The 20924-nt window shown below is 45.8% G+C and overlaps 1 protein-coding gene across 4 annotated transcripts in view; it reads right to left on the bottom strand.

Moving 5' to 3' along the window:
* The window catches only part of PLXNA4 (plexin A4), a 553704-nt gene that overhangs the window by 483809 nt on the left and 48971 nt on the right, over positions 1-20924 (bottom strand). For 3 of the 4 annotated variants that reach the window (XM_068169025.1, XM_068169035.1, XM_068169048.1), the window contains exon 3: positions 5838-6020. In XM_068169025.1, the coding sequence (XP_068025126.1) occupies positions 5838-6020 (183 nt within the window). Of the gene's footprint in view, positions 1-5837; positions 6021-17841; positions 18037-20924 lie in introns of those variants that run through there. The other variant, XM_068169040.1, reaches the window with a different exon arrangement.

Consider the following 20924-nt stretch of genomic DNA (forward strand, 5'->3'; position numbering starts at 1 on the left):
TGGTACAATTTGGGGGCATTTCATCTCATCCTATCACCTGTTACTAGAGAGGGGAGACCAACATCCACCTTGCTACAATCTCCTTCCAGGTATTTGTAGAGAGTGAAAAGGTCTCCCCTCAGTCTCTTTTTCTCCAGACTAAACCACCCTAGTTCCCTCAGCCACTCCTCATAAGACCTATTCTCCAGACCCATCAGCTTTGTTACCCTTCTCTAAACCCACTCCAGCACCTCAATGCCTTCCTTGTAGTGAAAGCCCCAAAACTCAAGATAGTACTCAAGATTATGAACCTCCCATAAACCAGGGTGAATCCTCTCCAAGCTGACTCATTCAATAGCTGCCAGTGGTTCCCACTTCCTTTTCAAGGCAAGTGGGTTGTGAACAGTACTGTAGCATGCATCCAGAAGAGTTGTCAGCTGGCTGATGGGACAGAGTATCCACAGCTGCATGGCCAGAAACCAGCAAGCTCTCAGACCTGCACATTCTTTCCAATCCAATTATCTGCCTGAGAAAGCCAGCTTTCCTTAGCATCACTGTAAGGTGGGCCAAAATGAGAATTGCAAATCCAAGCTCAGAGATCTAAAACACTCCCTTATCGTGTCTGGATCCAAAGAAATCAGTTTCCTCAAGGGTTCAGGGTAATCCAGAGGGTGGTTCATGAAACTGGTCAATATTGAGACTGTCCTGCTGAGTAGGAGTGATACCTGATGGGCAGTGCTGGCCAGAGCTGAGTGATCCGAATGAAAACCTTCATCCCCAATGGCAGTCCAAACCTAAAAAGCCCTTCAAAGACCTCAAACTGATGGGGTTTTATGAAAAATGAAATACAGGCCAGAGCAAGAGAACTGAGTTGAAAGCCAAATTTCTATCTCTGCAAGGAATTTAATATTGAAAAGACTTTGAGTGAAATATTTGGATGGAATAAAAAAAAATTTACTTCTTTCTTGTGGGGAGATTTCAAATGAACACAATCTGCTACAACTTCATTTTCAAATAAACATTTCTAAATGCAAAAGAGGTGTTTGGTGCTCGTGGGGTTTTTTTGTGGTTAAAAGTGTGATTCCTCAGGCTGTTACCAGGTTGACATTTGTAAACTCAAATTGCCCTTTACACCTGCATTGACACACAGAATAATAGTTATATTTCTTTGACTGGAAACTATCTGCACAAGAGCAATGACCCATAAGTTAAATGCCTAGGGAAGGGAGCACAAAGAATACAGAAGACTGCTGTGCTCCCTTAGTGATGACAGGTATTAGTGTCACGTAATTTGACTGGACACACTAGAAAAAAAAATAATCCAGCAGCATACAGAACTGTGCAAAGCATCTCCATGGGTATATTTCCATCTCTCTCGTGTCACCAAACTCAAGAGCAAAGCATGTAATGATTGTGCAAAGGAAACCAGCGGATTTCAGCACCTGGCTGTTTTACTGCAAAATGGTTTGTAGAAAGCATACTCAATAACACCTGTTCCTAGCCTGATCATAGACTGATTCGGATCGAAAGACTACTGAAGATCATCTAGTCCAACATCCCTGTAGTGAGAGGGAACATCTCCAACTGGGTCAGGCTGCTCAGAGCCCTAAACAACCTGATCTGCAGTGGGTCCAGAGACATCTACCACCTCTCTGAGAAAACAGGGTCACTGTTTCACCACCCTCAGCATAATAAAATTCTTCCTTCCATCTCATCTAAATCTCTCTCAGTTTAAAAATCATCACCCCTCATCCTGCCATAGTATTACCTGATCAATTCACTCCCCAGCTTTCCCACAGACCTCCCCTTAAGTACTGCATGGCCACAAGAAGGTCCCTGGGAGTCCTCTCCTCTCCAGACTGAACAATGCCAACTCTCTCAGCGTATCCTCACAACAGAGGGTTGAATCCTGATGGTTTATTGTGCTGTTTGTAGAGAAACAAACCAGACCTTTGCTAAACTCCAGGAAAACTTTCATATCTCCTGAAAACAATCACTAAAAAGTCACAGGGTGACAACTGACTTCCAGCCACAGGTTTTGTTCAAAGTACTTCCCATGATATGTGGGAGGTCATTCTGTAATGAAGGCACAGGGCAAGACCATGGGCTGCCCAGCCAGAAGGTAATTACAGATATTGGAATCTGACCAAAGAACTTCAAGGCAAAATATTTCTATTTTAAATTAACACAGAATCTTAAGTGACCACAAGTGATCAGGAACTGGTTTCCATCTTATCTGATTTGTCTAGTTTAGCTGTTTGATGTAGTCATAGGATCATAGAACTGTTTTGGTTGGAAAAGACCTTTAAGACCTTCAAGTCAAACCAGACTAGGTGATCTTTAAGGTTTCTTCCAACCCAACCCCCATTCTGTAATACCATGTCCCTTAGCACCCACATCCACTCCATGCCCAAGACACCACCAGCACCCATCGGGCCTTTAACCCAAGGACAGTGGTTTCTGTACTTGAGATTTGGACAGGGTAATTTTCTTTTTCCCTAGCTCTGCGTTTTTCTCCTTTTCCAATCGTCGTTTTGCTGGGCCAGGCTGTGCCGCGGACAAACCGGCGTTTCTGCAGCACATTATTCAGTGCCTCCCTGTTGGTTTGCACATATAGCTGTGTGAATGAGTGAGGGTTGCAAAATGCATTTTGCCCAAGGCAGTGAAATAGCTGGAGCTAACCTTGTCATTCTGTTGCAGTCACTCTTTTCCTACCCTCTCTCTGTCTTGGTTTTTCCTTTTCTTTCTCTTTGTTGTCTTGGTTACTCGGGCAGATTCCCGATACGCTGCTAGTTTTCATTTTAATGATATATTCCTGTAATGCACAACATTTTATTTCAGTTGTGTGTGCCACTGGATAAATTCCTTTGACATGTGACATTTGTGTATCAACTAACAGATATTGCTCTATGACTGTGGGTACTTCGCGCAGTATTCACGGATTGAATACATCAAGACCTGATACACAGTCTGCCACTTCTGGATAAAAATACAGAGAGAAAAAGACTTAAACTGCAGGGGAAAAAAATTAAGGAAAGTTTTTCCCAAACTGCCTCGTAATTAGAACTGTAGAATAATTTTGGTTGGAAGAGCTCTTTCAGATCATCAAGTCCAACCATTAATCCAGCACTGCCAAGTCACCACTAAACCACATCCCTCATCACCACATCTATATATCTTGTAAATCCCTCCAGGGATAAGGACTCCAACACTTCCCTGGGCAGCCTGTTCCAGGGCTTGTCAACCCTTCCAGTGAAGAATTTGTTCCTAATATCCAACCTAAACCTCCCCTGATGTAACTTGAGGCCAAGTTATTCTCAGCAAGTCTTCCAGAAACTAAGTAGATTCTGTTACCTTGAAGATAATCTCATAACTCCTCTCTTCATGCTATCTAAAGTACTTCAGTGTGCCTTGACCAAGCAGTTGCACTGCACCAGGAGGGGAAAAACAGCACACACCATGCATGGGAAGACCCAGCATGCAATTAAAAAGGCAGGTCCTGGCTTTGTCCACTGGTACATGGAGTTTAATCTCCTATAAAGCTTATTCCAAATTACCCATGGGCTTTTCCCCCCCCCACTTAAATCAAACTTCATGCTAATGTAATGAATTATGCTGGTGTTGCAATACCAGTGAGGTACTTCCCATTCTTCCTCTTCAAAAGCAACTGATTGATGAACCAAGGGGCAAAACAGCTTCAAAGGGCCCATGATGTCTTGACAGGGGACAAGGACCATCAGGTGAAAATCCCAAGTGCCAAACTGGCCTTGTGTAGCACTCAAAAGGGAAAACAGGCTGGTGTCCTGAGCTCATATACCCCCAGGAGCCCTGAAAGTCAGCAGAGTATGGAGGAGGGTAGATTGTAGAAGTCATACCAGGGATGGGACTGAATCTTCAGGAACTGAAGGTTTCCAGGAGCCTGCATCAAGTGGTCCATAACAACTGCATGTGCTCAGGGGAGCCCCATTCCGCATTCTCCCTCTCCAGTGAAGACTTATTGAACCAAGGAAGATCTCAGCTTGGATTTACAGCTCTGCTCTGACACACAGACCCAAAGCAGGAATTACCACTGGCAGAATATTCAGCACATTAGGAAAAAGGGAATGAAAGGAAGCTTTCTCAAATTACATCAGCCCATTCAGCTCCCCTCTTCTCATTCTTTACCCTATAAGGCTTTCCCTGCTCTCAACCACACTCCACAGAGGGCTAAAAGCTTTGTGTATTTTCCCCTAATTAAAAGGAATCGGATCTTGAATTCTGCAATGTGACCTGCAAAGGCAAAGCCAAAGCCAGACCTGTGGCTGAGTTTGTCTTGAAGCCCAAAAAAAACATTAATAAAAAAAGCACACACTTGTACATGCAGGGAAGCAGCATTCTGAACTGTTTAGGTCTTCTGAATATTTACCACTCAGATCTCAGCTACCCCATTCTCCCCACCTCCAAAAGAGACCGGCTGAAGAACTGAACAGTTTATTACGATACCACAGGGAAGCAAAACCTAATTAGTCAGGGGAGGAGATTATTTTTATTATGACTGCTTAAAAAAAATAATTTGGCTTTTTCTCCACATGTTTGAGTAGATTGTTTAAAAAAAAAACCCAAACACCTAAATATTCTCTTTTCCAAAGCATCAGCAGCCTTTCCTCTGTCAAACAAAAGCCAGAGACATTTTCCAGTGGACAGGATCCTGTTCCCTTAGCAGACCTCAATAACATCTGAATTTACAGCCCTAATTAAGTGAAAATACAGGTAGAGGAACAAAACTAGAGATTTCAGACCTTTCTCAAGCATCTATGAGCAAAAAACTCCGTTCCTTACTCCATCTGCTCTGCCTACCTTATACACAAGCCATAATGGATCAGCACCTTCTTCCTCTCCCCAACTTGGAAGTTTTCATTTGCAAAAGGAATCCAGTGATATCAACACCCAGCCCCACAAGGCTCTGCCCAGTCTCCCTTCCCAGCATCTCGCCCATCTCCATTATTACAGCAAAGCCACAGGCTCCTTGCACGCATAATATTTTGCAACATTCTTGGGCTGAACATTCAGAGAAGCATTATCAGATTAGTAAGTGGGGGTAGAAATAGAGGTGATGCCCATCATTAGCATGAGGTGGTCACTTCTAATACCTCTTCCTGTTTTGAGAAAACCACAGGTAGATGATTCCCAGCTTCCACCTCTTAAGCCTCTCTACCATTACCTTAGATGGCAAACTTCAGAGCTACAGCCATGCAACGGGCATACTTGCAGTGAGAATGTATAGCAAGGAACATAAATACACTCTAGATTGTATTTGGATTTTCGCTGCATCAGCCATAAACAATGTTCATTATCAGTCAAGACAGAGCCTTCTTTTGATGGAAACTCTCTTCCTTCAGGATGAGCACCCAGCCCTGACCGAAACAAGCAACCTCTAATCCCATGTTGGGCTCGTGGTGAAATCACAGTCTAGTCACATTGCTCTGAAGAAAGATCTCCAGAAGATGAATCCTGTTTCATGACAAACTTCAACCACCAACATTTTCTCCCCAGCATGCACAGATGCCCTGTGATCAGCTCTGTGGTTTGAACACAGGAAAAAAAGGAGAAAAAAAAAAAAAGCAGTTGGATATAAACTGCATCAAGTCTGTCTGTGGCTGGGTCTGTAGTCTGACTTCAGAAACATCCAACTGCTGATGAACAATGTGGATTAAGCGTTTTATCTTTTCTCACATCAGCTGAAGGATGAAACAAAACTTTCTGCCAACTAAACATATTCTATCCTGAAAATAGGTGATGCACCATGCTCAAACAATGCAACACAGTAAATCTCCATAAGAACATGAAAACCTGAATTAGAGGAACAGATTAAGTCTTACCTTCTTCAGCTTCCCACTCTTAGTGCCCACAAAAGCCAGGGAGTGATTCTTGTAGACGTAAGCAATCACAGATGTCATTCTGTCTCCATCCTCAGTGAAAATAGGGAGCCCTCGCACCATGGATGATACTCCCAAGGGGGCATTCATATCCAGGCCACAAAAATTGTCATCAATTGTTAACAACTGCAAACACAAAAGAAGAATGTTAAGAAGATGAGGCCATTTGGGAAGAATCCACCCATCCAGGGACACCATTGCATAACATGCCCATAATTCATGTGGGCTAACAAATCAATGATGAAGGCAGGACTGGAGAAATAGAGGTGGAAAGAATTTGTCCCAAGTTGCATAATGAGTTAGAGCCAGGAGGAGAACTGGAAACTTCTCTTGAATGACAGCCCAGCAGAATATATTACATTTGACCTTTTTCCTACTGCTTTACCAGTGAGTTTTACCAGTCAGGACCCAGCAATCAAAGACAAAGTCTGCTGAAAATGTCTTAAGTATCTAGGTCTGTCAAAAATGTGTGCATATTATTCCCATGGGATCCAGAATAAGAACCACTAAATCTGCACTAGCAAATAAAACAGACCCTGGCTCAACCTCTGTCCCTGAGACCCAACAGTAGGACTCATATCCATGAGAACTAGGTAATCACTCCTCTCCTACCCCCAAATCCTGTAGCACCATTTATGTTATATCTTGGAAATTACAGTCTCCTAAAACATGTCCAAGCATTGTCTGGCAGGGAGATGGTCAGCCCAGACCAAATCTGCATTTAGTATCAGGCTAAGGATTAAACACTACAGAGGGTGACCACACACATTCCCCATTCCTGTCCTAGGCACATCATGTCTAGTTATCACAGAATCGTGGTGGTTGAAAGAGACCTCTGGAGAGGTCCAACCCTCATGGGGTCACCCTCACCCCTAGGGCCACCTTCAGCAGGCTGCACAGGAATGTGTCCAAGAGGGTTTAGAAACTCTTCAGAGAGGGAGATTCCACCACCTCTCTGGGCAGCCTACAGGGCTCTCAGCACCCTCAAAGGAAAAAAAAGCTCATAGAAGGTGAGGCTTACCCAGGTTGCCAGTATGAAGCTCTCCACAGAATATGTAAAAGATGAAGCCCCAAATATCAGAGCAGACAAGTGCGAAATCATTTAAACTTTATTAGCCTCACCAAGACCACTAACAGATTTGAAGTTAAGAGTCCACCTGCTGGACTAAGGCCTAGAAAGGCAATAATTAATTGTAGAAGAAGGTCATCCAGTTTTCAGATAACTGTAATTAAGGACCATGACCATTTATTTTTTCCTCCTGAGCTCACATCTTCCTGGAAGTGTGGCTAGAGCATGTGCTAGTCCTTACTTGAGTTCACCAGCAGTAAAATCCTGATAGTGGATTCATTATATTCTCACCCAGCAACTACAGGGAATAATTACAGATGGTTTTACTGAATAGCAGAATAATGCATCCTAAATATATTTATAAACACATCCAACCTAGGAGGAAGTCAAATAGCCATTAGTAGAGGACAGCTAGCCTGAGCTCTGGCCTACAAGAGTCATTAATGTTTGTGGATTGCCCTTTTGGGGCTAACACACCAGCTCAAAGTGCAGTTACAGATCAGATCAACAGCCTCCATAACCAGCAGACAGGATGTGGCTAGTTTATGATGCCAGCACAAAGTCCAAGATAAATCTGCATCCCACAGCAAAGGCTAAATTCATCTGAGGTCTGGTACCACCAAGCTAGCAACCACACTTCAGAAGGACAGAACCCCCCTGCTAAAAGCATGACTTGCAAAAGCTGAGGGTTTCTGTGGATTATGAGGACACACCAGGCTTCATGACATAGGTCAGGATGGAAAAGCTGCAGTGTGATCACTCGGAAAGTACAAATGTATTTTGAAGGAGGAATGCTACTCAGATTTTTCTGCAAGACATGAGATGTTGTCAGAGATAAGCTAATGAAAGGAGCAGGGTGGTGTTCTGATGCAGTGTCTTCTGTTGCAGTCTTCTGTTAATGACTTCACCTCCCTACGTCACCTGGAGCGGGATCCATCTCACTTAGCTTTAACCTTTGTCAGTAGCTTGCACTGGTCACGTAAACCACCTCCATAATCAACAGAAAGGAGGTATGTCAGAGAACAAGCCATGCAAACTTGTAATGCACCTTCCAACAGAGGCAACAAAAGGACTCCACATGATTCACTCATCCTAAGCATGTAACATTAAGATGCATCATGCTTCAAACAGGAGGCTGGACTACATGAACTGTTGAGATCCCTTACAACTTGAAATACCCTATAGGTGTAGGATGTTAGAAGAACCCGGCTCTTGAAAACAGGCCCAGTTTGACCAGAAACTCTTAAGCTCTCAAATTAATGTTTTCTACATATCAAGGTTATAATAAAACTGTGTAGGAGTCTCAAACTTATGGCCTGCCAGGGTGAGACAATAATCATCTCAGATAAAGCCCAATAAACTCCCCAATCTCCTACAAAAGGCAGAAAGAAGATCATGGGAAGGAAGTCCTGCTTTGTTATGGTTCAGAGGAAAACTAGAAACAGGTAACAGCTTTCTTCACCACCAAGATTAAAAACTTAACAGTGCCAGCAGATATCTTACCTAGAATGCAGCATATGAACCTCCATCTCAAACAGCAGGCAATTACTCCAACAATCAGTGAAACTATAATAGCCAAGCAGAAGTGGCACAGTCCAAGGCATCCTCCTCAGTTCAGTACAGCCTCCCACATGCTCTTCTGCCAAAACCAGCTACTCCATCTGAAGCACTTGCAGACCAGAAAGGATCCATAGAATCACCTAGTATGCCTTCCTGTATGACTCAGGACCTCAACTCTCATGCAGGAGCTGCCTCTGTTGTTTGGCAAGGAAATACCAGCCACTTATGTCTGCTTCCCAGGCAGGTCTGAGTCTGCATGGTTGAAAGGACACAGCACTAAGTCCTCTGCAGCCTAGTCTCTCAATAACCAGGATGTGCTATCTACAGTCTGCGGTCACTACACACACACCAAAGCTCTTACAGCCAGGAGAAGCTCTCATATTCCTACCAGACCCTCAGATATAGGCCCAGCAATCACAACACTAATCACAAGAACCTGCAGCTAAACTGCAAAACAGCTCCAACCTGCTGAGGCTTAATTAATCCAATTGTCACAGGTTAGTTCCTACATCAGACCGGGCCCAGCTCCAGCTGAGCTCAAAGCTACCCTTAATGGGGCTGATGTCATGGTTTTCCCTCATACAGACACAAAACTAAACTTAAAGCTATTTATTTCACCTTATTTCCCTTAGGTTATTTACAGAAGGACACACCCTTAAAGGAAGGACTTACAAGAAGGATGGGACAGACTTTTAGCAGGGTGTGTAGTGAAAGGACAAGAGATAATGGTTTTAAACTAAAAGAAAGAAAATTTAGACTACATAGAACAAAGGGTGCTGAGACACTGGCCCAGAGACATGGTAGATTCCCAGACCCTGGAAACATTCCAGGTCAGATTGTTTGGGGCTCTGAGCTACCTGATGTAGTTGAAGATGTTCCTGCTCACTGCAGGAATGTTGGACTTTATAGTGACCTTTAAATGTGTCTTCCAACCTGAACCATTCTATGATCCAAGCATCAGAGTGAAATGAGCACTTTCTCTTATATAATGCAGTTCAGGTGAGATCTAGGACCACCACAGCGCACCCTGTCCTCCAGAACACTCAAAGTGTGGTAAGAGGGCAGATAAAGCCACAATCCTCACTCGCTTGCTGTTGCATGGCTGCCAGAGAAGCAGTCACCGAGTTGAGATTTGCAATGTGGACAGGCATCCCCCAAGGCTAGGAACAAGGCCAGCAAGCCACACACCACCTGAAAACTATTTCCATTTAACATATTTGGGTTATTACTAAAAAGCAAAACAAAAAAAGCATGCCAGCAAGCAAAACCCGACAAATAAACATTACCCAGCTTCTGTGCAGCTGTGGCTGTCAGCTGCACACACGCCTTTAGAAAGACAGAGAGAGATACAGTCATCCTCTTCAGCACATAAGGAAGTTTGGATTTATGATGAAAGGGTCAGGAGTTGCAAGCACAGGTTTATTTTCAATTCCAGACACTCCTAGCAGCAATATAAAGTAGCCATGTTAAACTCTCTGGAGCTTCTCTGCTTGGCAATTTCACGTTAACGACTTTCCAGAATGAGAGCGAAGGTGAGGACATGAATTCACTCTGCTCGCAACACTGCTGCTGCCACACCAGCTGGGAGCAAGGGGAAGATCTAACAAGAGGCTCACCAATTCTGAAAAATCTAGTTTAAGCTCAAAAATTCACAGCACAATCTGCATGTAACTTGGAAGGGAAGGAGGACCTTATGGTTGAGATGCCGGACTGGAGTCAGTCGGTTCATCAGTCCATAGAATCACAGAACGGTTTGTGCTGGAAAGGACCTTAAAGGGACATAGAGCTCTAAGCCCCTGCAGAAGAATTTCTTCCTCATGTCTAATCCAAATTGAGCTTCTTCCAGTTTGAAGCCATTGCTTCTTGTCCTGCCACAACAGGCCCTGATAAAAAGTCTGTCCCCATTTTTCTTACAGGCCTCCTTTAAGTCCTGAGAGGCCACCAGAAGGTCTCCCTGGAGCCTTCTCTTCTCCAGGTTTAACAACCTAATCCTAACTCTCTCAGCCTGTCCTCACAGCAGAGGGCTTCCAGCCCTCAAATCACCACAACAGGTTCCCACCTGCAAAGAGAGAATATTGCTCACCAACCCTCTGCCCCAGGAAAGCTGCAAAGCACAGGTTTATAAGGAGATCTACATAAATAAAATACCTTAATCTGAAAATGATTGGCAGCTCCCAGGGGGTAAATGCCCTCTCATGGCTCACCAGCTGCTTCTCCATCTTGGGCTTGATGTGCAGGGGGGAGCCAGGTAGTGACAGGCTGTGGTCTGCTCCTGTCACTGTTGCCTGTGTTGGCAACCAGAGGGTTCATCTGCAGCCGTGACACCATGGCCAAGTGTGACATTCACCAGTGAAATAGGAAGGATGTGCGAAAGAATGGGCCTGATTTGCAAAGGATTCTGGCAGGCCTTTGCATTCTCCAGGATTAAGCCTATCAAATAAATAATCAGCATATCCAAGACCTCCTGGAGAGGATGGGTTTGCAAGGCTGGTGCTAGCTCAGTCCCTCAAGGATTTGGTGAACCCCCCCAAAAACTCCCAAACTCAGCAGAAGGGTTAAAGCTTAAATTACAGGACCTCCTTTCCTGTCCTCATCTGATTGCCCAGCCAAAGAGAGCGTTTTGGCACTGCACAAATGGCTGATGCATCAGATATTGGGAGACCAGTGCAAACAGTGCTCATAATAAACATCTGCTTTAGCTTTTTGCCTCTGAAATAGTCCCTGATAATCAAATCCAACCTAATCCATATTTTGGGAAAAGCTTCTCTAAAGGATTAGTCATCCCTGGCTCCTCCTTGTTTTCACCCTGGTGAAATCTTCTATCCCAATCAAAACAACAGAGCCGTTTTTCCAGAGAACTCATCAAGCTGTCACCACCTGGTTCTCCTGCATCAACCCTGGTCAGCAGGGGGTGGGGGGCTCATGCTAAGGTTCAAATAACTGCTTTGGAGTAAATAAAGGCAAAACTATGCCAAACAGCTGATGAACTGGGTTTATTAGATTGGACTGGAACAAAAGGAAAATGGGAAGGAAAAGCAGTGGGGAAAATATATTTTGAAGATATCACCATTTCCCTGGCTTCAACTCTCAGAATTGTCACAGGAGCAGTTCCAAGTTTCTCAGCTCTGGTGTATGTACTGCAAGGAGCAGTCTCAGTGGAGCAGGGATGTGCCACATACCACAGAATCACAGAAACATTCAGGTTGGAAAAGACCCTCAGCATCACCAAGTCCAACCCAGAACCTTACTCTACAATGTTCAGCCCTAAACCATATCCCCAAGCACCACATCCAAATGACCTCTGAACACATCCAGGGTTGGTGACTCAACCACCTCCCTGGGCAGCACATTCCAATCCCTGACCACTCTTGCTGAGATTTTTTTTTTCCTAATGTCCAGTCTAAACCTACCCAGTCGTAGCTTGAGGCCATTCTCTCTTGTTCTATCACCAATTACCTGTGAGAAGAGACCAGCACCAGCCTCTCCACAGCATCCTTTCAGGTAGTTGTAGACAGCAATGAGGTCTCCCCTGAGCCTACTCATTTCCAGACTAAACAGCCCCAGCTCCCTCAGTTGCTCCATATGAAATTTATTCTCCATGCCCTTCACCAGGGCCCTCCTCTGCACTGGCTCCAGCACCTCCACATCTCTCCCGCATTGAGGTGCCCAAAACTGGACACAATACTCGAGGTGGCCTCACCAGAGCTGAGTACAAGTGGACAATCACCTCCATACTCCTGCTGGACACAGCATTTCTGATACAAGCCAGGATGCCATTGGCTTTCTTGGCCACCTGGGCAGACTGCTTGCTCACATTTGGTTGCCCGCCAGTTAGAACCCCCAGGTCCTTCTCTGGGCCACAGGCCATGCAAAGCTGGGCCATGCCACATGGCTTCTCTCCAGAATGCAGGCAGTGATGGGAACAGAGGCAGTGAGGGGCTGTGTGGAGCAGGCAGAGTGGAGCGGAGAAGTATGGCTTTCTCTGTCTCCCTGATCCCCTGTGCTCTCCAGAAGCCTCCCATTGTCCCCTCACCCAGACGGTGGCAGGCTCGGGGAGGGTGGCTCCCCCAGAGCTGTGCAGAGCACTGTGTGCTCAACTGCCTTTCAGTGGCACTGTTTGAGATGACAAAAACACTTGGGGGTCCCACATAGGCTCCAAACCAATTCCACAGACTCACTGGGGTTAAAGCCTGTCCCAACAGCCAAGTCTTGCCTTTGATTTATAGTTAATACCTAACAGCCCTGTCTTCACATGGTGGCAGGTACTTGGCTTCTCACTGCTGTTATCTCAGGCTTGGCTACACCAGCTGATGGAGGGAATGCTTACATCAGGTCTGTCTGTGATGCCAGCAGGACCAGGGAGCCAACAGCAAGAAGAAATCAACAGTAATATGCATCTGAGTCTTTGCAAGGAAATATCCAAGGTCTGTTCCGTCACCTGACTGCAAGATCTTCTTTGCTTCTTGACAGCAAGGACTGGGTGAGAGTGAGGGTGGGTACATGTCCTTCTCAGTGAGATACTTAAAACTTTAGATATATGTAAGCCCATCTAATCCAACACCCCTGAAAACACAGATACAGTACATCAGGTTGCACAGGAACTTGTCCAAGTAGATTTTGAGTCTCTGGGCAGCCTGATCCTGTACTCCAGTACCCTCAAAGGAAAGAATTTTTTCCTTGAGTTCAAATGAAAACTCCTGTGCTTCATTTTGTACCCACTGCCCCTTTACCTATCACTGGGCACCACTAAGAAAAGCCCAGCCCCATCCTCACGACCTCCACCCTTTAGAAGTTTATATTCATTTATAAAATCCACTCAGGCCAGTCTTTTCCAGTCTAAACAGCCCCAGCTCTCTCAGTCTTTCCTTATAAGGTAGATGTTCCACTCCTCTCATCATCTTAGCAGCTCTCCACTAGATTCTCTCTGGTAGTTCCTTGTTTTCTTGAACTGAAGAGCCTGGAACTGGACGCTATTCCCAATGGGGCATCACCAGGGCAGAGTAGAGGGGGAAGGAAAACTTCCTTTAACCTGCTGGTCACACTCTTTTTAATGCATCCCAGCAGACCCAACCTGTACTGGTGCAGGGGGGTATTCCTCCCAAGTTGCAGGACTCTACACTTGCCCTTGTTGAATTTCATTAGATTTCCGCTCACCCAACTCTCCATCCTGCCTAGGTCACACTGAATAGCAGCACAGCCTGATGGCATGTCAGCCACTTTTCATCTGCAATTCAAAGCCACAGTGAAATTTTGTGGATGAAAAGATGAGAATCTTGAGTCACCAACCAAAGATAGCAGAGATCACCAACCAACCCTCTCTTCAGTGGTGAGCCTGCAGTCTGATGTTATACAAAAATATCCAGTGGCATTTCCTCAGGGTGCTCTGTGATATAATGGAGAGTCAGTGTTTGGAAATACATTATAATTGCACACTGCTTTTCACTCGTGCAACCACACAATTAGATGTCACCATATGCAAATTATAGTGCAGTTACAGTAACTTGACCGGTTACAGGGAAATAGAACTGATTATGCTAAGAGCTTTTCATTCAAATATAATTCAGGAATGGAAGAATTCACAGAATGGTAGAATGCATCAGGCTGGAAGAAACCCTTGAAGATCATCATATCCAACCTCCCTGCAATATGCAGGGATATGTTCACCTAGATCAGGTTGCTCAGGGCCCCATCAAGTTACACCTTGAATGTCTCAAGAGATGTAGCCTCTGCCCCTTCTCTGAGCAACCTGTTCTAGTGTTCCACCACTCTCATTGTAAAGAACTTCTTCCTGATGCCCAACCTAAATCTAGTTTTAAACCACTGACCCTCATCCTATCACTACAAGCCCTTCTAAACAGTCCTTCCCCAGCTTTCTTGTAGCTCCACTTCAGATATTGGAATGCCACTATAAGGTGTCCCTGGAGCCTTCACTTCTCCAGGCTGAACAACCCCAACTCTCTCAGCCTGTTTTTTTGCAGTAGAGGTGCTCCAGCCCTGTGATAATCTTCGTGGCACTCCTGTGGGGGAGGGCCTTTCTGTATTAAGGACACACATCTTTTCCGTGTTAAGGACTCAAGAGCTGGACACAGTACTCCAGGTGAGGTCTCACCAGAGCTGAGCCGATTGGCAGAATCACCTCTCTTGACCTCCTGGCCATGTGAAGAATGGGGGGAAAGTTACTCAGATTGTCTAAAACCAGTACAGATATTTGGGTATTAAGTCTGTAGTTAAAGCATCGGTTGAAGGACCAGTGCGAGGTTTCCCAAGGGCTGAAGAATCTTAATGTAATGCAGACTTTGTATATGTGCATTTATGTTCCTGCTGTACTGTGAGCATAAGACTTCCCAACAGTCTATACCATGTACCTCCACATCGTAAAATTTGCAATTTCCTGAAGAGGAGGCTGCTTTTCTTACAGAGACCAGCAGCTCTCATTAGTCTCCAGGACTTCTGCTCAAGAGAGCTGGATGATTATTAGTAAGAACTAAGTGTTGCTATAAACTTAGCATCCTCTAATTCTGCCTTTCTGAATGATTAGTGTGCCCGACAATGTTTATGATGTAGGTTAGTGGACCCCTAAAACTTTTCTAAACCCCAATCTTACAAACTTTAAGCAATACTAGCTCTGAGTTTTTATTTATTATTTCCTGATGCAGACCCTGGAGATGCAGACCATGGCTTTCTAGTGACCAGCAACTGTAAATGGTTTTCTTCAAGGCTTGTTCTCAGGCTCTTGTTCCCACTTTGGCTGTGCACGTTGCCTTACTATTGGCATGGGACTGCTCAGAAGCAGGTGGAGGGAGGGGATTCTGCCACTTTGCTCTGGTCAGCTGAGATCCCACCTGCAGTGTTGAGTCCAGCTCTGGAGTCCTCTGCACAGGAGAGACATAAACCTGTTGGAGCAAGGGCAAGGTAGGACACAAAAACGAACAGCGAGATTGAACACTTCTCCTACAAAGACAGGCTGAGAGAGCTGTGGTTGTTCAGCCTGGAGAAAAAGAAGGCTCTGAGGAGAATTTATTGCAACCTTCCAGTACTTAAAGGGGAATCTCCCAGAAGAGGGAGATTCACACTAGATCTAAGGAAGTGTGTGAAACCCTTGCCCAGGTTGCCCAGAGAGATAGTAAATGCCCCATCACTGGAAACATTCCAGATTGGTCTGAGCAGGGCTGTGAGCAACCTGAACTAGTAGAATATATCCCTGCTGACTGCAGGGGTGTTTGACTGGATGATCTTGGCAGATCTCTTCCAAACTAAATCATTCTATGATTCTCTGATTGTATCGTTCTGACATTCTATGATTCTACCATTACAAGTGACGATGTAATTAAGGATCCAGTCTGAAACACCAGGTTAATGAATCTATGTCCCTGGCAGATGGTGTACTGATACCAGCTTCACCATATCCCTCAGCTCCTATATCAACTTCACCTCCAAGTGTCTGCCAGGAGAAACAGTCACACTATGTCAAGATAAACAAGGCAAGGTGCAGAACAAACTGGTGATATTTTTCAGTGGGATATTTACACTTTCTGGGCTTGGTTATTGTAACTGAAGTGATATTTCAAGTGTCTTCATTAGAGCCTGAGACAGGCAAGGAAGAGGGACAGTTCCTCTACCAGCAATGCAACGTATCAGAGTGAGATAGTACAAACACTCAAACACTCCCATTTATGGAGGTCTTCACATCACACATCCCCAACACCATCAGTGTCAGCTGCATATGAAATTTCCATCCCCTCAAAAAAATATTCTGATGTTACAATTCCAAACCTCAGCCTTAGCACAGCAAACCTTGGGGTGAAAATCAGGTCCCCAAGGAATGTGGTCGCTGAATCCCAGCATGGTGGGTTTTGGAAGATCATCTAGAGCAAAAGCCCTGCTGAAGCAGGGTAACTCAGAGAAGGTTGCACAGGATCAGGTCCAGGTAGGTTTTGAAAATCTCCAGAGAAGAGGACTCCACCGCTTCTCTGGGCAACCTGTTCCATGGCTCCAGCACGCTCAAGGGAAAGAAGTTTCTTCTCATGTTCAGATGAAACCTCCTGTGTTCTATTGCCCCCTTGTCTTATCACTGAGCAACACTAAAGAGTCTGACCCCATCCTCTTGACACTTACGCTTTAGAAACTGATGAGCATCAAGAAGATCCCCCTCTCAATCTGCTCTTCTCCAGGATATACAGCCCCAGGTCTCTCAGCCTTCCCTCATCAGAGAGATTCTCCTATTTCCTCATTATCTTCATAGCCTCTGCTGGACTCTCTCCAGTACTTCCCTGTCCCTCTTGAACTGGGGAGCCCAGAATTGGACACAATATTCTGTATGTGGCCTCACTAAAGAAGAGTAGAGGAAGAGGAGGACCTTCCTTGACCTATTGGCCACTGTCATCCTCTCACAGGTGACAAATATAACTACAAAAAAGTAGGATGGATGAGACCTAAAGAGCAGCAAGTGTCACTGTAAATGGAAGCTGTATTCTGCAATCCTGCAAACTTCCTCTTGCCGACTCCAAAGCTGGAGTATGGTATGGATGAGGCACTGAAGGATAAAGAGAGGAATATGATCTCTGTGGCTCCCAGCTTGGTGCTTTCCAAGAGCTTTATAAAATTCACTTAAAAATTTTCACACACCCAAAAAAAAGATATTACTGAGCACAGAGATGCTGCCTTTGAAACCACCATGGTCTGTTGGGTAAATAAGCATTTAGGGATTTTTCAAAAGTGAACTATTGATCGAATAAGCTGCCAGAGCTCTCCTGTAAGGACATATTCCAGCAGCAAAGCTGTGTTATGCAGCTGAAACACAGTAGCACTGACTTCCCCTACTGCTGCTGTAACTGGGATGGGGAGTGAGAATCCCAGAGAGAGAAAATCTTGAGTAAAAAGATTATTTTCGGTGCAGGCAGAGAGAGAGGAGAAGTGCTCGCCAGCTGCTGCATTTTATCCTAAAGGATGTTGCATTTCCATGATTGGCCAAAGGCTGTATCATAGTATCATAGTATCATTCAGGGTTGGAAGGGACCACAAGGATCATCTAGTTCCAACCCCCCTGCCATGGGCAGGGGCACCCCACACTAGATCAGGCTGGCCAGAGCCTCATCCAGCCTGGGCTTAAACACCTCCAGGGACGGGGCCTCGACCACCTCCCTGGACAACCCATTCCAGGGTTTCACCACTCTCATGGGGAAGAACTTCCTCCCCACATCCAGCCTGAATCTCCCCACCTCCAGCTTCATTCTATTCCCCCTAGTCCTATCACTACCCGAGATCCTGAGAAGTCCTTCCCCAGCCTTCCTGTAGGCCCCCTTCAGATACATTGCTTACCAGCCCTTCCCTGTTGGTGAGAACAAGGTCCAGCATAGCACCATTTCTTGTTGGTTCCTCTACCATTTGAAGGAGGAAGTTGTCTTCTATGCAGTCCAGGAACATCCTGGATTGCTGGTGCCTTGCTGTGTTGTCCCTCCAGCAGATGTCCGGGTGGTTGAAATCACCCATGAGGACCAGGGCTTGTGACCTGGAAGCCACTTCTATTTGCCTGTGGAGGGCCTCATCTGCTTGGATCTGCTGGTCAGGTGGCCTGTAGGAGACCCCCACAGTAATATCTCCTTCCCCTGTCCTGCCTTTAATTTTAACCCATACACTCTCAACCAGCTCATCATCCCTCCCCAGGTGGAGCTCCACTGATTCCAACTGGGTATTGACATAGAGGGCAACACCTCCTCCTCTCCTTCCCTGCCTATCCTTCCTAAAGAGTTTATACCCATCTATCCCTACATTCCAGTCATGGGATTCATCCCACCAAGTCTCAGTAACAGCCACTATGTCGTGGCATCCCAGCAGCACGGTGGCCCTCAACTCATCCTGTTTGTTGCCCAAGCTGCGCGCATTCGCATAGAAGCACTTCGGCTGGGCTGGCCCTGTCCTCCTCTTGTGCCAAATCCCCTCGGTTTCCACAGAATGTCCTGGTGGATCATTCGTGGCTTGCCTCAGGGCAGCAAGCTAAGAGCCCTTACCAGCTCTCCTTCTCTCTACTGCTGGTGAGCTGCCCCTCTGTTTGTCACCAGCCAGCAGGAGACTATTAACCCCTTCCCCCTTCAAATCTAGTTTAAAGCCCTATTTTTTCCAGTTCTGGCCTTTTTTTTCCCTTTTTTTTTTCCCGGTTTTGGCCGTTTTTTTCCATTTTTTTCCGGTTTGGGCCAGTTCTGGCTGGTTTTTTCCAGTTCTGGCCATTTTTTTCCGGTTTTGGCCGGTTCTGGCCATTTTTTTCCGGTTTGGGCCGTTTTTTTTCCAGTTCTGGCCGTTTTTTTCTGGTTTGGGCCAGTTTTGGCCAGTTTTTTCTGGTTTGGGCTGTTTTTTTCCGGTTCTGGCCTTTTTTTTTCCGGTTTCGGCCCTTTCTTTCCTGGTCTGGCCGTTTTTTTCTGGTTTGGGCTGTTTTTTTCCGGTTTGGACCAGTTTTTTTCCAGTTCGAGCTGGTTTTTTCCGGTTCTGGCCGGTTCTGGCCGGTCTTTTCCAGTTCGGGACGTTTTTTTCCGGTTTGGGCTGTTTTTTTCCGGTTTGGACCGTTTTTCCAGTTCGGGCCGTTTTTTTCTGGTTTGGGCCGGTTTGGACCATTTTTTTCCGGTTCTGGCCGCTTTTTTCCGGTTTGGGCCAGATTTTTCCGGTTCTGGCCATTTTTTTCCGGTTTGGGCCGGTTTGGACCGTTTTTTTTCCGGTTCTGGCCATTTTTTTCCGGTTTTGGCTAGTTTGGGCCAGTTCTGGCCGTTTTTTTCTGGTTTTGGCTGTTTTTTTCCGGTTTGGGCCTTTTTTTCTGGTTTGGGCCGGTTTGGACCGGTTTTTTCCGGTTCTGGCCGTTTTTTTCTGGTTTGGGCCGTTTTTTTCTGGTTTTGGCTGTTTTTTTCCGGTTTGGGCCTTTTTTTCTGGTTTGGGCTGGTTTGGACCGTTTTTTTCTGGTTCTGGCTGTTTTTTTCCGGTTTGGGCTGTTTTTTTCTGGTTTGGGCCGGTTCTGGCCGGTATTTTCTGGTTCTGGCCGGTTCTGGCTGGCTTTGGCCAGTTTTTTATGGTTCTGGCCGTTTTTTTCCGGTTTTGGCTGTTTTTTCCAGTTCTGGACAGTTTTTTCCAGTTTTGGCCAGTTTTGGCCAGTTTGGGCCGTTTTTTTCTGGTTTTGGCCAGTTTGGGCCCGTTCTTGGTGTTTTTTTCTGGGTTTGGCCGTTTTTTTTCCGGTTTGGGCTGCTTTTTCCCAGTTTTGGCCATTTTTTTTCCGGTTTGGGCCGTTTTTTTTCCGGTTCTGACAGTTTTTTTCCAGTTTCAGCCGGTTTGGGCCGGTTTGGGCTGGTTTTTTTTTTTTGGCTCTGGCCATTTTTTTCCAGTTCTGGCCGTTTTTTTCTGTTTTTTCCCGGTTTGGGCCGGTTTGGGCTGGTTTTTTTCGGTTCTGGCCAGTTCTGGCTGTTTTTTTCTGGTTCTGGCCGGTTCTGGCCGGTTTTTTCCAGTTTCATAGTTTCATAGTTTCATTCAGGGTTGGAAGGGACCACAAGGATCATCTAGTTCCAACCCCCCTGCCATGGGCAGGGGCACCCCACACTAGATCAGGCTGGCCAGAGCCTCATCCAGCCTGGGCTTAAACACCTCCAGGGATGGGGCCTCGACCACCTCCCTGGACAACCCATTCCAGGGTTTCACCACTCTCATGGTGAAGAACCTCCTCCTCACATCTAGCCTGAATCTCCCCACCTCCAGCTTCATTCCATTCCCCCTAGTCCTATCACTACCTGAGATCCTGAGAAGTCCTTCCCCAGCCTTCCTGTAGGCCCCCTTCAGATACTGGAAGGCCACAATTAGGTCACCTCGGAGCCTTCTCTTCTCCAGACTGAACAGCCCCAACTCCTTCAGTCTGCCCTCATAGGAGAGGTGCTCCAGCCCTCTGATCATCCTCGTGGCCCTTCTCTGGACACGTTCAAGCACCTCCACATCCCTCTTGTAATAGGGGCTCCAGTTCTGGCTAATTTTGGCCGGTTATGGCCCTTTTTTTTCGGTTCTGGTCGTTTTTTTCCTGTTTGGGCCAGTTTTGGCTGTTTTTTTCCAATTTGGGCCTTTTTTTTGTGGTTTTGGCCAGTTCTGGCCGGTTTTGGCTGTTTTTTTCCTGTTTTGGCCGGTTGTGGCCTTTTTTTTCCGGTTCGGGCTGTTTTTTTCTGGTTTGGGCCATTTTTTTCCTGTTTTTTTCTCAGTTTTTTCCGGGTTTGGCCTTTTTTTTTTCCGGTTTGGGCCAGTTCTGGCTGTTTTTTTTTCCGGTTTGGGCTGTTTTTTTTCATTTTTTTCCGGTTTTGGCCGGTTCTGGCCCTCGTGGCCATGAAGGCCAATGGTCTTCTGGGGTGCATTAAGAGTGTGGCCAGTAAGTAGGTCAGGAGAGAATC

This window comes from Melanerpes formicivorus, unplaced genomic scaffold, assembly GCF_026170545.1.
Source record: "Melanerpes formicivorus ecotype bairdi unplaced genomic scaffold, bMelFor1.0.p_v2 SCAF_3, whole genome shotgun sequence".
In the NCBI taxonomy this organism is placed as follows: domain Eukaryota; kingdom Metazoa; phylum Chordata; class Aves; order Piciformes; family Picidae; genus Melanerpes; species Melanerpes formicivorus.